This window comes from Rhyacophila brunnea, unplaced genomic scaffold (genome assembly GCF_057557595.1).
Source record: "Rhyacophila brunnea isolate RB1 unplaced genomic scaffold, BYU_Rbru_1.0 scaffold_1, whole genome shotgun sequence".
Classification (NCBI taxonomy): Eukaryota; Metazoa; Arthropoda; class Insecta; order Trichoptera; family Rhyacophilidae; genus Rhyacophila; species Rhyacophila brunnea.
In genome coordinates, this window is record NW_028232751.1 from 8121078 (window position 1) to 8139166 (window position 18089).

Below are 18089 nucleotides of genomic sequence, written 5' to 3' on the forward strand. Positions count from 1 at the left end.
ATTAATTTTGTTAATCATTAGATAATCTTTGATTAAAAACATATTCATTTGGATCATAAGATAAAACAGTAATATTTGGAATTAGTAAAAATTGGTTGTAATTAATTCCTTTCATAATAATAGTTGAAGACCACAAGCAAATATCATTCTATGTCACATCTGTATCATTTTGAGTAAATCGATTTTTAAAGTCACACTCTGAATAATTATTAATCTTTCACTATACTTTTTAAATGATTTTTATTTGTTTATTGTTTATTATATTACATAATAGGACATTTACTTAAAAATATTATATTATATTTCCATTTCCTATTTCTGCAAAAAAAGAATCTTTTTCCAATTAAGTCATTTTTTGTGGGAAAAAAACATTCCATGTGCATTTGTTGTGGTCAGATCACTAAGAGTAAATTTAATATTATAAATCCTAGACAGCTCAATTTGCAGATAAAAATAATATAGGATCATGTCTAGATGTATTCCAAAAGTGTTTTTATAGATAAAAATCTATTTATTATGTAAAGTAAAAAAGTTCTCATTGGTCAAAAAATGCTATATTTCAATTGTTTATTATATTTTATTGAGATACAATATTATTATCATGATACATTAATCATCATCAATTGTTAGGTAACATAAAAATTAAACACTGACATTTATTTGAAAATTTTACTCAATTGACAAAAATACAATACATAGGTATTACCCAGTCATGCACATGGAATGATCTTTCCCTGACCACCTTTACTAGAAACACGTTTTTATAAGACAAAGATTTATTTTTCCAAAAATGTTTATACACAGAAAAATACGCTAAGAAATTCTACACAAGATGGCATTAACAGTTGATTTTATACAAAAAAATGGACTTGGAATTATATTTGCTTGTGGTCTTGAGTTATTTTAGGATTACATATCAGATTTAATATAGTGACACCTTCGCTTGTATCGCTAAAAATATTACTTAATACTGATAACTCACTGGTAACACAGATTGATAACATATTATGTCACGTGTACCAAAATTGCAATCCAGGTTAGATGATAGTGTAAAGGGGTTGTATCGTCTATCATGTAATTTTAATAATCTAAGTATTTAGACCTCCATTTTTTTCGGTGGCTGAGAGGTTATAACACAAGCCCCCTTTTTGTATTCCAAATTAATGAACAACTGTGTAAAATTGTACTTCTTTGAATTTAAAATCTTTGATTTTGAAATAATCGATTGGATTCTAACCACCGATCGTTCGGTTATCAGCCGAAGGCACTACCTTTATGCCACAGCTTGATACTGCAATCGTGACGATTATACAGTATAATATTATATTTTTTTGCCATTTGCAATTCCTTACGTAAACACACGATTAAACATCAGTTAGTTATTATAAGTTAAAGTGTATAGAAATAAACCAACGGCGTTCCAATAAGCTGTGAGTGTGTAATTTAACAAGATAATCAAGAGCTAGTCAATGAATCTAGTTTATCACAAGTTTTGTTTTTGTTTTGTTACGCCAAAGAAAAATAATTTCTAACGCGCGTACATAAGTACACAAAACGATTTTTTTTATAATTAGACCAACCACCAGGATTGTAGGTTACTTGCACTATTCTCGATGAAGAGCTGTTAGGGATATCGTGACTTCAAGAATATAGATTTAAGTGTTTTTTCTCATCTTCCCTGCCATAATACCAATAATTAATAGTTCAACTCAATAATGGTAATAACTTTGGAAAAACCCTTATATATTCTGCAATAAGTTAAAGTTACTAAATGCATTGTTTTTTTATTACCTGTATCTGAATGGTGGTGCTGTCAAAAGCTGTATACAGAAGCGGCAACACTTCCGTACGGATTTCCTCGCGCGGAGTCTTCTCCAAAACGTACTGCAGGTTTTCTAGGATGGTTACCGACGCCTGGATGGATTTTGGGGAGGAAAACACTTGTCTAAAATTAAAATACAAAACATTATTAATAAAAACAAAAAATACATTAATACATAATTAAGTACTTAATATTATTCAAGTTGTATATAATACTGTTAAATTAAAAATACATAAATATTTAATGATTATTTTATTAGTAATTTAGGAGCTGAGTAGACGAAGGGAGAACATGTTCAATTACGGTTGTTTGAAAATATTTTATTCCATACAAACAAGACGTATTAGTAATAGTCGACAGATCGAAATGATTTTTTATGATATGGTAAAAAAAATCGGTTACTCAGCAGAAAATCCCAATTTTACTTAGGCCCATTTTCTATATAGCTGATAAGTGAAGTTAAGGGATTTTTTTTGTACCTGCTATTAGGGATTTCAAAAAAATATTAATACTCTTTGACCGATACGATACTAGATATTGACATTTTTTCTTATGATATAATATTGATAATATTTGAGGATACTCGGCGTGCTTTATGATTCTTACGATTGTTAACCTGACCCCCATAAAGTAATAATCCAAGGCGACTGGCTTGTATATTTTTATGTTAGTAGTAGTCTGTTCTGTGGTTAATTCTAATAAACTTTGCTTCCGTGAAAAAAACCCTGAATTAATTTAAAAAAATAATTTACGTAGGTACATGGAGATTTTACAACTCAGACAATTGAATGCGTAGATCACCATTACATTACAAACAATGCTGGGGTCTCATTTATAATTTTGTAATATTCATGATAACTGCAAATTAACTGGTGGATTTGTTATGTATGTTGTTATTTAGTATTTCTGAAATTCTTTCATAAGGTAAACAGAGGATATGTTAAAAATCCTGAAAGAACTGCTTCAGTATACGTTTCGATATAATAAATGATGTGATGATTTGCTAATACTTAATGAATTTGTAATTCATACTACAAAATAACTTATTTGATCATTCATCACTATCATTTATATTTTAAATCCGTCTATATCCATAAAATACTTCTAACTGATAGTTCGAGACGTTTGGACAATGAGGACCTTGTGCTTTGAAGACGGTGGCTGAGATAGGTCAGCGCTTGACTGATAAGACAAATGAGTGCTGTTCAACTGAGTACCTGAGATAGCAAATAGATATAGACATCCAAAGAGGTAATGCTGTCGCTGTTTTAGATACTCTTCAGGTATACAAGGGACTGAAGGAAGTATTTTATATACTTGGAAAACCTAGTTGTATAATTATTATTTGATTTTTTTATAATATAATAATATGTAGGTACTTATATCGTTTAATTTTACACCTTCTGTCACTTAATTTGTATTAATATTTTATCATTATTATTATTTCTCTATATATTTTTTTAATTGTCTATATAATTCTCTATGTAATGTAAGAGGTAACTGTTTGTATGCAACGATAAAATTTACATAACTAATTAATATGTTAATTAAAACATACTTCAATGTCGGGACCATGTGGATTTCATACTCTTCCATGGATGCCTCCTTCACCATGTACATGACGGGCATCAGGACGGCTGCCAATACCTCTCCCATGTTGATTTCGAGCTGCATGTTCGGCCACACGTGTTGCCACCATATTTTCTGAAAAACGAATGTGAGATGGTCTTACAGACCGCGTGAATAGGCCCTTATTTCATTTACCATATGTACTGACATTTTTTGTAATGAAATAAAGCTCTAAATACCAATAAAATCATATACTACTTTGAAACATTTTCTGCGAAAAAATGATATTGCAATGATTTTTTGTGCCTTACTTGGACTATTATTCTGCCGTCCTAAAATAAACATTTGAAAAGTAAAATAAAACACAATCTGGTCAAGTATTTGATACGTTATAATTAATTAATATACAGAACCAATTTAGTCCACTGAGAAAGGTATTTCGAACAATTATTTATATACTAAATAAGGTTAGAAAAATCGTGGAAAACAACATATATTTTTATTTTTTGTGGGCAGTATTGTTAAACCATATAATACAAACATTTTCCTTACATTAACTTCATTTCGACAACAATGTGAATTGAGGCAATTCATTTTATGTGGGCAGTATACAGGTTATAGGCGTTGTTATTAAAATAATGTTAGTGAGTTAGAAAATATGAAAAATTAATTTATTATATTCTATATTTAAACCAGTATTTCATCCAAATATTTAAATATTGTGGACCATAGTAAATGATATTAAGTGAATTGTTATATATTTTTTTAGAAATCCAAAATAAATAAATTATTTAACATATATTATAATTTAGAAAAACACTTTCTGAGAGAGTATATGATAACCAATAAAAAAAATCATTTTTGAAAAAAGTAAGCCACCCCGGCCGGGAATCGAACCCTGCATCTCCACGGGTTTACGCCCCATTCCGTCGCATTTAACCTATATGCTACGGCGTGACATACTTATTGCGACAAATTTTAACTATTGGTCACTTTTAATACCTACTCATCAGCGCTCTTCCAAATCAAGCTCTACATTCCTCAGCATTTTTTAAATACCTATTTCAATTTCACACACTATGTAATGATCTTATTTATGTAATTACTTATAAAACTTGACGAAGACTTGAATATTTAAAATTCGATTTTATTTTGTTTATATTTATTACGATAAAAAGTTAATTTATTCTAACTATGCTTTTAATAATTAAAAATATTGAAAAAAAATAGTTAATAAAAATGTTGTTTATTATTGGTAAATAATAATATATAGACTTTAAAACCTACCCAGGGGTAGTCAATCTGGTCCCTACCGCCCACTAGTGGGCGTTCCAGCTTTCATAGTGGGCGGTAGGGGTTTTAAAAACATTCTCATTATGTTTTCATAACATTCCCCGTGACAACTTCATGCTTCTATGTATGCAAACTATAAATAAAAAGGTAAATTTAATTACAGTAAATTGTTTTATATTGATTTCTCTGCCAAACTTAGTGAAAGTCGGACATAAAGTATTTGGTAAGTAATTATTATCATATGCTTTAACTTGTTGTAGCTCTGATTTATACATTTTATAAAGTAAAGTTACTTCCCTACTTTATAAATCACCATTACTGTGGAACCGGTAGGCGGTTAGAAAAATTTACTACTAACAGAGATACAATAGTGGGCGGTAGGTATAAAAATGTTGACTACTCCTGACCTACACAATAACGTCGTCTATTACCGCAATATTGAATTCTGGACATATCATTGGCCTTTGATATTTATTATGTGGTTGCAGGGTAAAAGTCGCATTTTTACGATATTAAGATTTTAATGCCAATTTGTCACATTAGTAACAAATAAGTCGACATTTTAATTTGTAGAAATGGCTTAAATTGAGAAAATCTTTTGTAACCCTACGTAAAATTAATATTGAATATAACCATTGCCGACTCAAGTAGAAAGCCGATATATCCACAACGACTGGTCCTACCTTTTCCGCCCTTTCCGTTGGTTGTTGTATATGTATGAACTGTCATTGCCTGTCATTGTTCTATTGCTCATACTGACGCGTCTGTCGTGTTCACACAGGGAATGGTTTGATTTGAATAGATAAGTTACATGATAAATAATACGCTAGCATTAACACACCTACAAATGTAATGCATAGATCAATGCTACATATTTTTTTGGAAATCGATATAACCACCGGTTTTTGTGTGAAGGACTAGTCTCACTTTGACAGTGCTGATGAATAACAGGAATGTATATTATTTATTAATAACACTGATAGTTAATATATTTGATTTGAGAATTTTTTATAATTTAATTTGAAAGGAGAAAGGGCGAATCAATATTATGTCAAGCAATCTGGGATCTGATTTTGACAGCTGAAAAGTGGACCACTCGTTGCTTTTGCAAAAAGTTATGCTCAGGCTTTATTAATCTAAAAATGACGGTGATATAACACAACATCAAAAACTTAATTATACACAAATAATGTTAAAAAATAAAAAAATACACACCAATTAACTTCTAAGTAAAAGTAATTTGAAGACTGTGATTTATTTAAAAACAGATTATATTAGCTGTAATCAAACTCGCGTAAGTACTTTTACCCCAAAACCACAGAATTGACGTTTCATTAATAATATTAAAACAATTTATATAATTTTCAATAGGTAATAATAATTAGTTCTTTCATAATATTATATATTACTGTACTTTAAAAATATATATTAAATAAATAAATAATCGCTTAATATTAATTATTACACTACAAATTTTTAGATTCGCAATTGGTTTATTTTCATAGTTGTTAATAATTAATAGGAGTTAAATTCAAATGGATTTGTGTTTTGTACTATTCCATTCGAATTGTTTTTTGCAACCCGGGTTTTGCCTTTCGGCATCTTCAGACGCGTACACTCACCAAAGGCAAACACACACTGACAACGAACACCCTTAACTTATATAATAAATCAATACAATAAAGTAAGTAAACACTTTATAATAGGAGCTGTTGCCACCGGTCACGCGCAATATTTTAATTAAATTAAACATGTAAATAAATTAGCAGCAACAATTTTATTGATAATGCCTTTTTATTCAGGTATGTCATTGTTTTTAATAATTTGATGAGCAGTAATCAATAAAATAAAAAGCAAGAAAATTAAATTATATGCGAACGCTGCAATAAATTATTCAAATAAAAATATATGATACTGTTTGGTTATCAGGAATACAGCGGAAAACACATTTGGAAAATACCCGATATACTGGATTATTTATTAGTTTAGGTTAGGTTAGGTTGGGTTAGGTTAGGTTAGGTTATTTTAGGTTAGGTTTGGTTAGGTTAACCTAACAAATAATCCAGTTTATCGACTATTTTCAAAATGTGTTTTCCGCTGTATTCCTGATAACCGAACGGTAAATATGTTATTAGTAACTATATCGAAAAATATAGTTTATGTTAATTCTATTAATACCTACAGTGATACATAATGTTTTTAGCAGTAGTGTTCTCTACCGAGTCAATACATAATATTATTACAACCTTCTGAATTCTTTATATCGTACACATTTACTGCCAGTATCAACGTATGTGAGATCGCCGACATTGAATCGGAAAAGTGAATTAGCGTATATTTTTTAAACTCACAATAATTATAAGAAAATTCATCGTTATATGTGCCGCGATATATGAGTATATATGAGTACATACATCAGTGGCGAAGGGTGGGGGTAGGCTGTTAAGATCCGACATAAACAGTGTATAATAAACTTTTTCAGTCAAACGTATTTGTTTTCATTACTAAGCCTACAATGTGTAGATAGTGTGTGTTAGCTTTTGAAATTCAATTAAACAATACGCAATCCAAGCCATAATAGATAATAGTCAAAAAATACTCGTCTATCTATAAAATACTTATCTAAAATTATGCAATTAAATCATTCATAACTTTGGATATTTTATAGATAAAATAATATATTTTATATATTATAGTTTGGTTAGGCAGGGCTTAATGAATTTAAAAAATGAACCAACAATAATATTATGTGTAATATGTATTCTTAATCCAATGAAAACAATATTGATGCATAAAGAAGTGTGCACAATTTTGTCATATCACCCAAAATATACCAAAACTATTACGGTTTGGTTAAGGCAGGGTTTGTTTAATTTTTAAAAACTAACCAATAACATCCGTAAATTATAATCTTAGTTCAATAAATCAAATACGTATGGCTAAGAAAGTTTATTGTGCACTATTTATGGCGGATCTTAACAGCCTACCTCCACCCTTCACTACTGACATACATCGTTATATGAGTAGCACAACATGGTATGGAGAGGTGCATGCTGGGCATAACGCGAAAGGACAAAAAGAGGAATGAGTTAATAAGGAAGCAGACGAGTGTTTGCGATGTAATAGAGTAAGAAGAAACAATCGTTGGGCAAATTTAGTCATCCAACGGTATCCAAGAGGTACAAAATGTCTGCAAGGTAGACCTAGAGGCCGCTTGATCGATGAGAATGATAAAGTTCTACGGAAGTACGTTGCAACGCAACGCACAGGACTGAGAGACATAATATAATATACAGTCTACTAAGTAGTTTGACATTTATTATTGAAATCGAGTAGGCATTGTCGTCACTTAGCCTAATCCAGACCGGCATACATAATATCTCTACAAACAAAATAAAAATAGTATAAAAACCGTTTTTAGTGCAAATACATATACTGTTAAACATGCAGGTGTGGCTTTAGATTTTTATGTCATTTCATCAAAAGTAACTATGCGTGTGTTCGTGAAATGTTGTTTTAATTAAAGCGCGCAAATTATTACGATGTAATAAATGTTTCTGTACAAAAAATATTATTTATTTACAGGCAGATGTATATTGGTCTCAATTAGACTTTATGATCATTACATTTATTGAATATTTTGTTAATGTAAAATTTTTTTAAAGGCAATAATGACGTATTATGCATTACGCATACGCTCAACATACATAAAATATTCTTTTGGGCAGTATTGCCACAATACTTACTCGTGGAATGAATGGAAGCATCTCCATCATGGTGGTGCGGTAGAAGTTGGCCTTGTGATTCGGCTCCTTCATCAGCAGAACATCCAACATCTGTAGTGCTGGAATAACCGGGTCACTACAAACAAAACAAAAAAAATGTTATGCACAATGCAATGGAACTAAATATAGTAAATATAGAAAGTTATACAAACTTTTTGTAATGATTAATAGTGGTTTTAAAATATTTAGTTTCAGCTCGGACATTACGGGTGCATACGTATTACTTGTTAATAAAATGGCAACCTGCTATTGACGTGCAGCTTTGGTTATTTAATTTACCCGGACCAGTATTTTGTAAAAAGTAACAGTTCTAAAATATTATCATCTATACATATTTATAAAGGTCAACATAATAAATGTAGGTAGATTGCAAAAAAATAGTGTTTGAAATGGATTTTAATAGTTATATTTATTGATAGATACCTACTTCTTTTTTTCTATAATAAGTTTTTGACGAATACCGGTATTCAATAAGAAATACCAAATTACCGGTATTGATATATTCATTCGGTATTGTAATCCCTACAGGAAACATTTTGATGTGTAGCTTGACACTCGAGAGTGCCGCTGTTTTTAAATATTCAGGAGCCAACATCTCTCAAAAGAACGAGATGAACGAAGAATGAGTAGAAATGCAGCGTTCTTCGCATTGAAGAGTCTATTCAGTTCTTAGAAATTGTCAAAAAATTCCAGGTATACAACGTGTATCAATTATTGCTCTGTATGATTGTTAAACATGGAGTCTAACGGAAAAACAAACAATATGCTATCAAAGTATTCTAAAACAAAATTCTCCAAGGAATGCTTAGACCAGTTGAGGAAAACCAAAGTATCCATACAAATGCTGAGCTTTGCAAATACTTTAAGCTCAATATAGTCAATATCTTGATGGCGCAAAGACTCAGATGGGCCGGTCACATTGTTTTTTTAGATGCGATCGTTCCAGAGCTCTTCAAAAAGTTTATGAAAGAACTCCTGTAGGCACCCGGGCACTGGGCCGCCTCCAGAGGAGATGGACGGATATCGTCAAGAGGGACGCACAGAGACTAAATGTGACTAGGAGAGAAAGAGCTCGAGATAGAGATACTGAATGACAGTCGTGCAGTTGGCTATGGACTTGAATGGTCTGTAGCGCAAATAAGTAAGTAATATTGACATAATAAGCTGTGCGTACTTGAAGTACTTGATCAGTGACAGAAGTTGGCTGGTTGGACGAGGGTTGCTGTCCCTGGACATCAGTCTGGTGACAGCTTCTTGCAGACCAGTCGGGATGCGCGGCAGAATCAGATGCACCTGCTCATCCAGCTGAAACACATACGTAGTTAATTTAAAGCAGGGGTAGTCAACCTTTTTATACATTCCGCCTAATTTGTATCTTTGTAGGTATTAAATTTTTTTGGCCACCCACCGGTTCCACAGTAATGGTGATTTATAAAGTATGGAAGTAACTTTAGTTTATAAAAATTATCAAGTTACAGCAAGTTAAAGCATATAATAATAATTTATTAAATACCAAATACTTTATATATAATACTTAGACTTTCGCTAAATTTGGCAGTATACATCTATATAAAATAACCTTTTTTTCCTTTCCGACCATGTCCGATCCTAATAGGATCATATGGGCCTCCACAGAGTAGAGGTTTGTATTAACAGATTATGTTTTTTACGAGAAATGGATTTCAGCCACTTGCTCAACCTATTAGGTCCATACCCTGACTCACGCACAAATTGAAAAACATTATGTGTACTTGCCAGACACAGAATTCGAACCTGGGACCCACGGCGTCTTAGTCCAACGCTGAAGCCGCGCGGCCACCGTGGGCATAAAATAACTTCTTAGTCTGGTGAAATTACATTTAATTAATCAAATATTATTAATGAGATCCTGATGCATTACTGTTGACATAAATTCTTTTATAGAGTGTATTATTATAGTATATTTTATGAAAACATAATGAACATGTTTTTAAAACTTCTACCGCCCACCATGAAAGCTGGAACGCCCACTAGGTAGGGATCAGGTTGACTATCCCTGATTTAAAGGCTGATAACATTTTTCGGTTTAAAATCTCACATTTATAAGGACATATATAACTGACTACGTAAGTATACGTAAGTGTGGTTAGTACTAGCGGCTTCCTGTAGTTTTAATATACCATTATGTAGTAACATACCTCCTTCTGTTCTCCATGTGACAACGGCCAAATCGCGAAGGAGTGAGTTATCATATTATAATATATCTATAAAAAAACTGATTTTAAATTTCACGTGGAACTGGTTTATTCATAATGAAACTCAGTGGCGAAGACTCCATACTAGGCGATTATTTAAAGCCTACCTTCTTAAGAAAGATATTTTTTATTTTCATGTTGACGTATTTATATAATCACAAATAATAATATATTCAATATTCCCAAAGACTTCTATCGTATAATTGTCACAATTTTACGGTCTTTTCCCATATTTCAATAATCACCATCTATGGTATCTCTCGAAAGTTTAAAAAAATAGAACACACCGCGTTTCGCTTCACATATTGTATAAGATTATTTTCGCGTGAATCGACGGGTTTTTCAATATGAAGTTTTTTTCTCATTATTTCAAAATGTCTGGCGTCCCGCATACAAATGAACAAGCTGTTTCGTTAGCGCTTACGTCGCGAGAGCACATTTATACAAAATAATTAATGAGAAGATAATTTAAAAAAATATTTCTATGGGATTCAATCACATAAATATGTATTGATTGTTGTTCAAAATATAAAATAAATTATCTCGTGATTTTTATTCATTTATTAGTTCACTAATTAGACAATTTAGATATCTGATATTGTACCTACCTAAGTCTGTGTTTTAAATATAGAAGTATTTTAAAATGTCTAGTTTTACGGGTTAAATTATAAATTGTTATGGAACACAATATATATACAACAACGGATATTTTCATAGATGATAGGTAATATATTTTGAGCGTATGTTACGTTTATAAATGTTTAGGAAAATACATAAGTAATTTAAACTAATTGCTTATTTTAAATAACTAATTATAACAAACCAATTAAGATTTTGAAATTTCTTCGTTTTAGCGTACTTATTCATCAGTAGTAATTTTGGGTTATCTTCTTATTTCCCGCAAATATATCTGACAAGCATGGTTACTCCCACAGTCTACCTCTTTCAAAAAGTTACCCTTCGCCACTGATGAGATTATTTACAATAGAGATATAATATAATAATATTATTGTTAACAATTCAGTAAATGGCTCGAGAGATCGCTAATTTAGTTAGACTATCTATTAATTTCATTATGTTACCTATGTAACGGAATTTTAGTGCGATGCAGAACTATTTATACTTGAGTAAGTCTCTAAGATACGCGCCTATATTTAGGAGGCCAATACCGGCAAGAGATTGTGTTGCGCACAGTATCAATTTTAATATAATAAAACGTCATATAGGTAGCAGGTAGTAAATCAACGGAAAAAGGCAGTGGGTCAGAACGGAATCATTTTAAATACTATCAAGAGTCTAATTAAGTCGAGCTAAATTAGCAACTCTGGATGGTGTTTATTGCCAAGTTATTCCAGGTGGCTCTACACGTGTCCGGAAATTTGTACGTATGCAGTTCGCCGTATCACACTTCACCGTGAAATATTGTATCGGAAATATATGGTCATATATTAAAGACCGTCCAACCTCTTTGGGTCGTATAGTAATGAAATAAAATTCATGTGTAAATAAAATACGGTTCTTATCAGGTTACAGGAAGCCAGCGGCAACCGAATTTAAAAAAATGCTGATATCCTGGATTATTTGTTACGTTAGATTCTAGGTTAGGTTTTTTTTAGAATTATTAATAAACACGTCCTTGCTTTTCGTACAAAGTGGTTGTTAGTAATTTTGAACAATCGCAATCACCCAGGCTTTGAGAAAATCACATAAATATTATGTACTCACCCGGAATCGAACCCAGAACTCTCGGGTGGAAGGCTAACGCCTTACGCACTGCACCACAAAAGCCGCCAGTTAGGTTAGATTAGGTTAAGTTAGAATCTAATAAAATTGGAACATTATTGTTTGCAATGCTCCACGAAGAACGCGTATTTTTTTCATTTCGGTGGTATGATGACGATAAGAAAGCTCACAGCAAACTGTGCCACGGTGAAATGTAATACGTACAATTTGCAAGTCACCGGTTCTGAATCGGACTTTTAGCTATTAATGGTGGATAACACTGAATTTGAAAACATTATAATAATATTTTCTTTGCTTATTTGGTGAAGTAACTGAACGATGATTTGTGCTATGAAGCGTAGGTTCGTGGTAAGTCCTGATTGGCAACTACCAATAACTGATATTATGTCCTAGGGATGATAAATAGGCGATGTTAGTATGTACCTAAATTCAAACCCTTTCAGAGGTTATTTTCAGTTCACTGGGTGATCAATTTTGTAGCCTCAATTCCGAAACTATTAACGCCGAATTATGAACAATAATGTTTCAAAGATATCTTTACTGTGAAACACTATCATTTGGTTTGGCTGCCAGTTGTAAATTTATAGTTATTAAATTATAATTAAATTAAACTGACCATCGGAAGCGATTTATTTCTTCTGCTTCTGTGCACACATGAATTTATCCGGAGTCCGAAACGAAAAATTAAACATAAAGCAAATTTGATGACTGTTTGTTTTATTTTATAGGCTGCCGTGAGCATGGATCAAATCCGGCAATAAAGTTGTAAGTGACATCTTATCTTTTTATCCCAAACGACTTAATGACTAATTCCATTGGGCCGGAAGCTGCGTCACAAACTCCGTGGCACCCAACATGGGGGTCGAAATTTTTATTGCCACTGGCTTTATCGGTAGGCATTATCCCGGAAATTGAAAAATATACATTGATTGTGGTATAGAATCTTCCAAAATATCTTTCACGTTGTCGTAACTATTATATTAGTAGAAATTATACCTTTTAACGGCTCCCTTATAATGATATATGTAGCTAATATACAACAGAGTATATTCTTGAATTAGGTATTTACACACTATACAAACTTTTTGAGAATATTATTATTTCGAGGACTTATATATTATATAGAAATTGATATTGCGGGTAGATTTACACGCTTATTTAAAAATAAATACCTATTATTTACTGATTGTGATATTATTAATGATTGGGTAGGTATGAAATTATTAACTGCTGATTGTACCTATATTTACTACACTACGGGTTACAGATAATCTTTGAAAATTTAAAATCATTCTTGTTTACAGTCAGTCGAAAAAGTTAAACGAGTAGGTTTCTCTTATCGATTCCTATATAATGTAGTACATAGGAAAAGTAAACAACATAATCGCAGTAGATTATTGGGTTTCCACCATTGATATACTACTGGATGAATCATATGCTTCTTAAAATGACGCCCGATTTTTAGCGAGTCGGCCTTTGTTAAAACTTACTGAGTAAGCCCGGTCTAGCTTGCATCTTACTCTAACTAATAGTCAGCGCATGACGACTTGCTCTGTCTGTTTTGCGTTGCAGCCACCCTTAGGTTCACTATTCCAAGAACGCAAATTTAGTTTTACAGCCAGGGCAATACAGGTGAAATTCGGGAATCCATGTTAACGGTCTTAACGCATTATACCTACAAGGAAATATTATAAGATGATATTCGTTATATCTTTTGTGGTACATTTTTAAAATGACACTTGTATGGGAACTGCTCATCTAGTAGTATATCAATGGTTTCCACCGTGTGTCCTTCTTTCTTCTTTACTCGACGTTTCGGGCTCGTTGTAGAGGCCATTATCAAGAGATTATCTAAGAATGTCAAAAGGAATCCGATTAGCTAAGAGCAAACGTTGTTCAGAGTAATCTGTCAATCGTTACGACCAAACATATCAAAAACATTATATAATCGTAAAGAAATCTAGGTATAAAAATAACAAAACAAAAACAAAACTTGTGATAACCTAGATTCTTCGACTAGGTCTGGTGTGGTGATTTAGAATCAGGCCCACACAATAAATAAAAGTGTTTCTTTGTTTAATTGAACTATACAAATTATTTGTTTTTCTTATTGGTAGGAAGTTGAAATGGAGTGTCGCTGGTTTAAAATTATCTTGTTGCTTCATTCCGTAATAATTAATATTATTTACTATTACTATTTTAATCATCTTGTTAAATTACACCCCAGAATAAGGGCCGCTTATTGGAGCTCCGCTGGTTTAAAATTATTTTATTGCTTCATTCCGTAATTATTATTATTATTTAATATTACTATTTTAATTATGTCAAATTATACAGTCAGAAAAATGGCCGCTTATTGGACCGCCGCTGGTTTAAAATTATTGTATTGCTTCATTATTTTAATTAATTATCTTGTTAAATTACACACACACGCTTAAAGTCAGCGGACAGCAGAGCCAGTCGAAAAAACAAAAAAAAAACTTTCTTAACTTTCTTCTTTAAACACTACGGTGCATGGTTGCAGCATCAGTCCCGTGCGGTTATATCTCGGGACTATGAGCACTTGAAATCACTTCTTTCAGACACGTTTAAAGCGTCATATAAAGCGTCCGTGCATATCCAAGGCTGTGCATTTATGACGGGTGGTGGTGGACACTTTAACGTATGTTCAATTAGTAACAATAATAATACATTCATTGACATGTTTTCTTTTTAAAGTAAATGGGTAACGTTTTTAGTTATCTTTACACGATTTAAGAATTAATACGCCCGTCGCCATCACGAAACAAATTGACGTGTTCCCAGCTTGACGTTCTCTCTGAATGCCAGCAAGTCCAAAATTTCGTCGCGCCTATAGTTAAGAAAATTATTTCCCGTTTCACTGACGTCTTAACTTGGAGCTCATACAGTCCAAATCACATGTAGTTTTGTACCATCTAACATACTAAACATGGTTGTATGTAAATTGTACGTATTACAATACGCTGTAGCACAGTTCACCGTGAGCTGTATTACCGGAAATAAATGTCCGTATAGCATTGAGATCAAAAAAATACGCGTTGTTCGTGGAGCATGCAGATAACGAGAACGTTAATTTGATATTGATTGGTTTCAAATATCTGGTAATAAAATTGTCATTAATAGCGGATATTTGATAGGTTAGTCTTGATACTTACGAATGTTTACCAGAATTTGATAAAAATAAATGATATGATTATATTTCTAATTTAATTGCTTACTATTTACTTTTTTTTTTACGTATTTTGTGTTATATTTAGACATGAATTTGATCTCAATATTTTACGACCATATATTTCCGATAAAATGTCTCACGGTGAAATGTGATGCGGTCAACTGCATACATACAAATTTCTGGACACGACTAAACTTACATAATATTATTTCTGTTTATGGAAATATAATATTATCGATCCACACCCACGGTGGCCGCGCGGCTTAAGCGTTGGACTATCACGCCGTGGGTCTCAGGTCCGAATCCTGGGTCTGGCAAGTACACATATTGTTTTTCAATTTGTGTGTGAGTCAGGGTATGGACCTAATAGGTTGAGCAAGTGGCTGACATCCATTTCTCGTAAAAAACAAAATCTGTTAATACAAACCTCTACTCTGTGGAGGCCCATATGATGCTATTAAGATCGGACATGGTCAGGAATATTATCAATAAGTACCTAGTATGACACCTGTAGATTTTTTTTAAATAATTATTCATTGAATAATTTTTTTCAGGTACATACATATATTTCTGAAATGTTCTAAACTTCGTTCAATAAAAACGCTGTATTTTTTCATTATGTAAAAATATGTTTATGATCATCACTATACGGATGATATAAAAAAAGATAAAATATAATATAAATTTATTTATGTTCATCTCGGTGACACACGGTGCCTCGCAATACACTAAACTGGGTTTATGAGCCCACGTAGCAGTTCAAATAAATCCGAACTCAAAAGATAGGTAGGTACGTAATATTGTGACAAAATTTTTGCCAAAAGTGGCCAATCATTTGGGACAGTCCATTTGCACAAGTTTTGCAATCGATTTAGGATTTTTTGCGGTTTATGCATTGTGCATCCACAATTTTCTGAATACCTAACCTGAATCGCACATCAAGCAAAACTGCGTCGCAGGCATCTTTTATCAATGTTAGGCGCGCAATTTTTCAAGAAAGTTTACAAATAAAAATACTTAGGACTGACTTTTCACTTATTTTTTTTTATGGAATTTCATAGTTAAATAATTACAAGATAAAAAGAACTTTTTATATACAACGTTTTTAAATTTTCTGTTGAATTATAATGCTCAATATGCTCAAACTTGTACTATGATATGAAGTAAATAAAAGACAAACAAATATAGAATACTGAAATGTTATTTTGACAAATCAGTTTGTTTTCCATAGTAACGCACATAAATATTAATAATTTAGTTGCTAGGACCACCCCCTTAGCAACCAATAATAATGTTTTACTTTTTACGGATTTTTCTGAAATAACTTTCCATACAAAACAGAATTAACTGAAAATGAATAATTCAATTCTGCTTAAAGATGGCTAAAAGTATTAAAAGAATGCATTGGCATCGTGTTCTGATATATTCTAAAAGTTTAAAATGTCTAGCTAGTCTAGTTAAAAATCGATTGCAATCGACTGGACAAACAACCACCGGACAAACAAGAATACGAGCTAATAAAAACGCTGTAAACCAAATTCTAAAATACCACTACTCTAGTACCATTTGCATTAATTTATAAACTAATTTATTTAATATAATCGGTTTAACATGTATCTTTTGTTTAATTTGCTCTACAATCCTGTGTGGATGTGGGTCACCTCAAGAAGAGGTTTCTTAACAGACTTGTTGTTATGGGATGCGAGTTGAGTATCTACGTATTTATAATTTTATCAATGCTATAATTAAAAAAAAATGTATTAGCAAATTAATAATCATACTAATATGTTGTATTATCAAAATTCATTTTTGAAATTACGGGATGTCATCGGTTTCAATCCCGGGACTTAGAGATCAAGACATCGAACGAGATTTAGGGGTTAAAGATCCTAGTGCACAGTTATATATTGATTGCTTACCAGTTCCATCTGTTTGGCATAGTTGGATGCGGAGTAGTTGGCCTGGATGAGGGGACGGCCGTTGTTGAAAATGGCGCAAATGGTCATCCCGAGGGAGAACATGTCCGACAGCACGCTGCAGACAGCCGAGTGCTGAATCTCCGGAGCTGATAAAACCAAAATCACCACACAAACTTTAGACTTTATTAACAATGATTAATTATGAATAAGGTATTTGCTATTAAGTTTAGTTTGAAACACGTATCAACCTGTCTCTTCTTCTACGGTATTCACTGTAACTCATAGGTTTAAACATAGTTTTTTTCCCGAATTTTAGTTTTATTTTTATTTTGACAGCGGTTTCGTGCTATAAACCCATCCACGGAACGATCTACACTAGAAGTGAGTTGGAAATACTGTCACCAGTTTGTGTACTCAAGTTTCGCATGAAACTACCCATACTCAGTATGTGTGGCCCAATAAACTTATTCCAAAAAACTTGTGATGATATCATCACGAGTCGCTGTTCTGTGCACTCGCTAGTTGTTAAAC

The 18089-nt window shown here is 32.2% G+C and overlaps 1 protein-coding gene across 1 annotated transcript in view; it reads right to left on the reverse strand.

The window, feature by feature from the left end:
* The window catches only part of bma (SCY1-like protein bma), a 405735-nt gene that overhangs the window by 23197 nt on the left and 364449 nt on the right, over positions 1 to 18089 (reverse strand). The window contains exons 6-10 of the mRNA XM_085960528.1: positions 17559 to 17704; positions 9644 to 9774; positions 8431 to 8545; positions 3381 to 3526; positions 1792 to 1945 (exon numbers count right to left, since the gene is read on the reverse strand). Of these exons, the coding sequence (XP_085816654.1) occupies positions 1792 to 1945; positions 3381 to 3526; positions 8431 to 8545; positions 9644 to 9774; positions 17559 to 17704 (692 nt within the window). The remainder of the gene's footprint in view (positions 1 to 1791; positions 1946 to 3380; positions 3527 to 8430; positions 8546 to 9643; positions 9775 to 17558; positions 17705 to 18089) is intronic.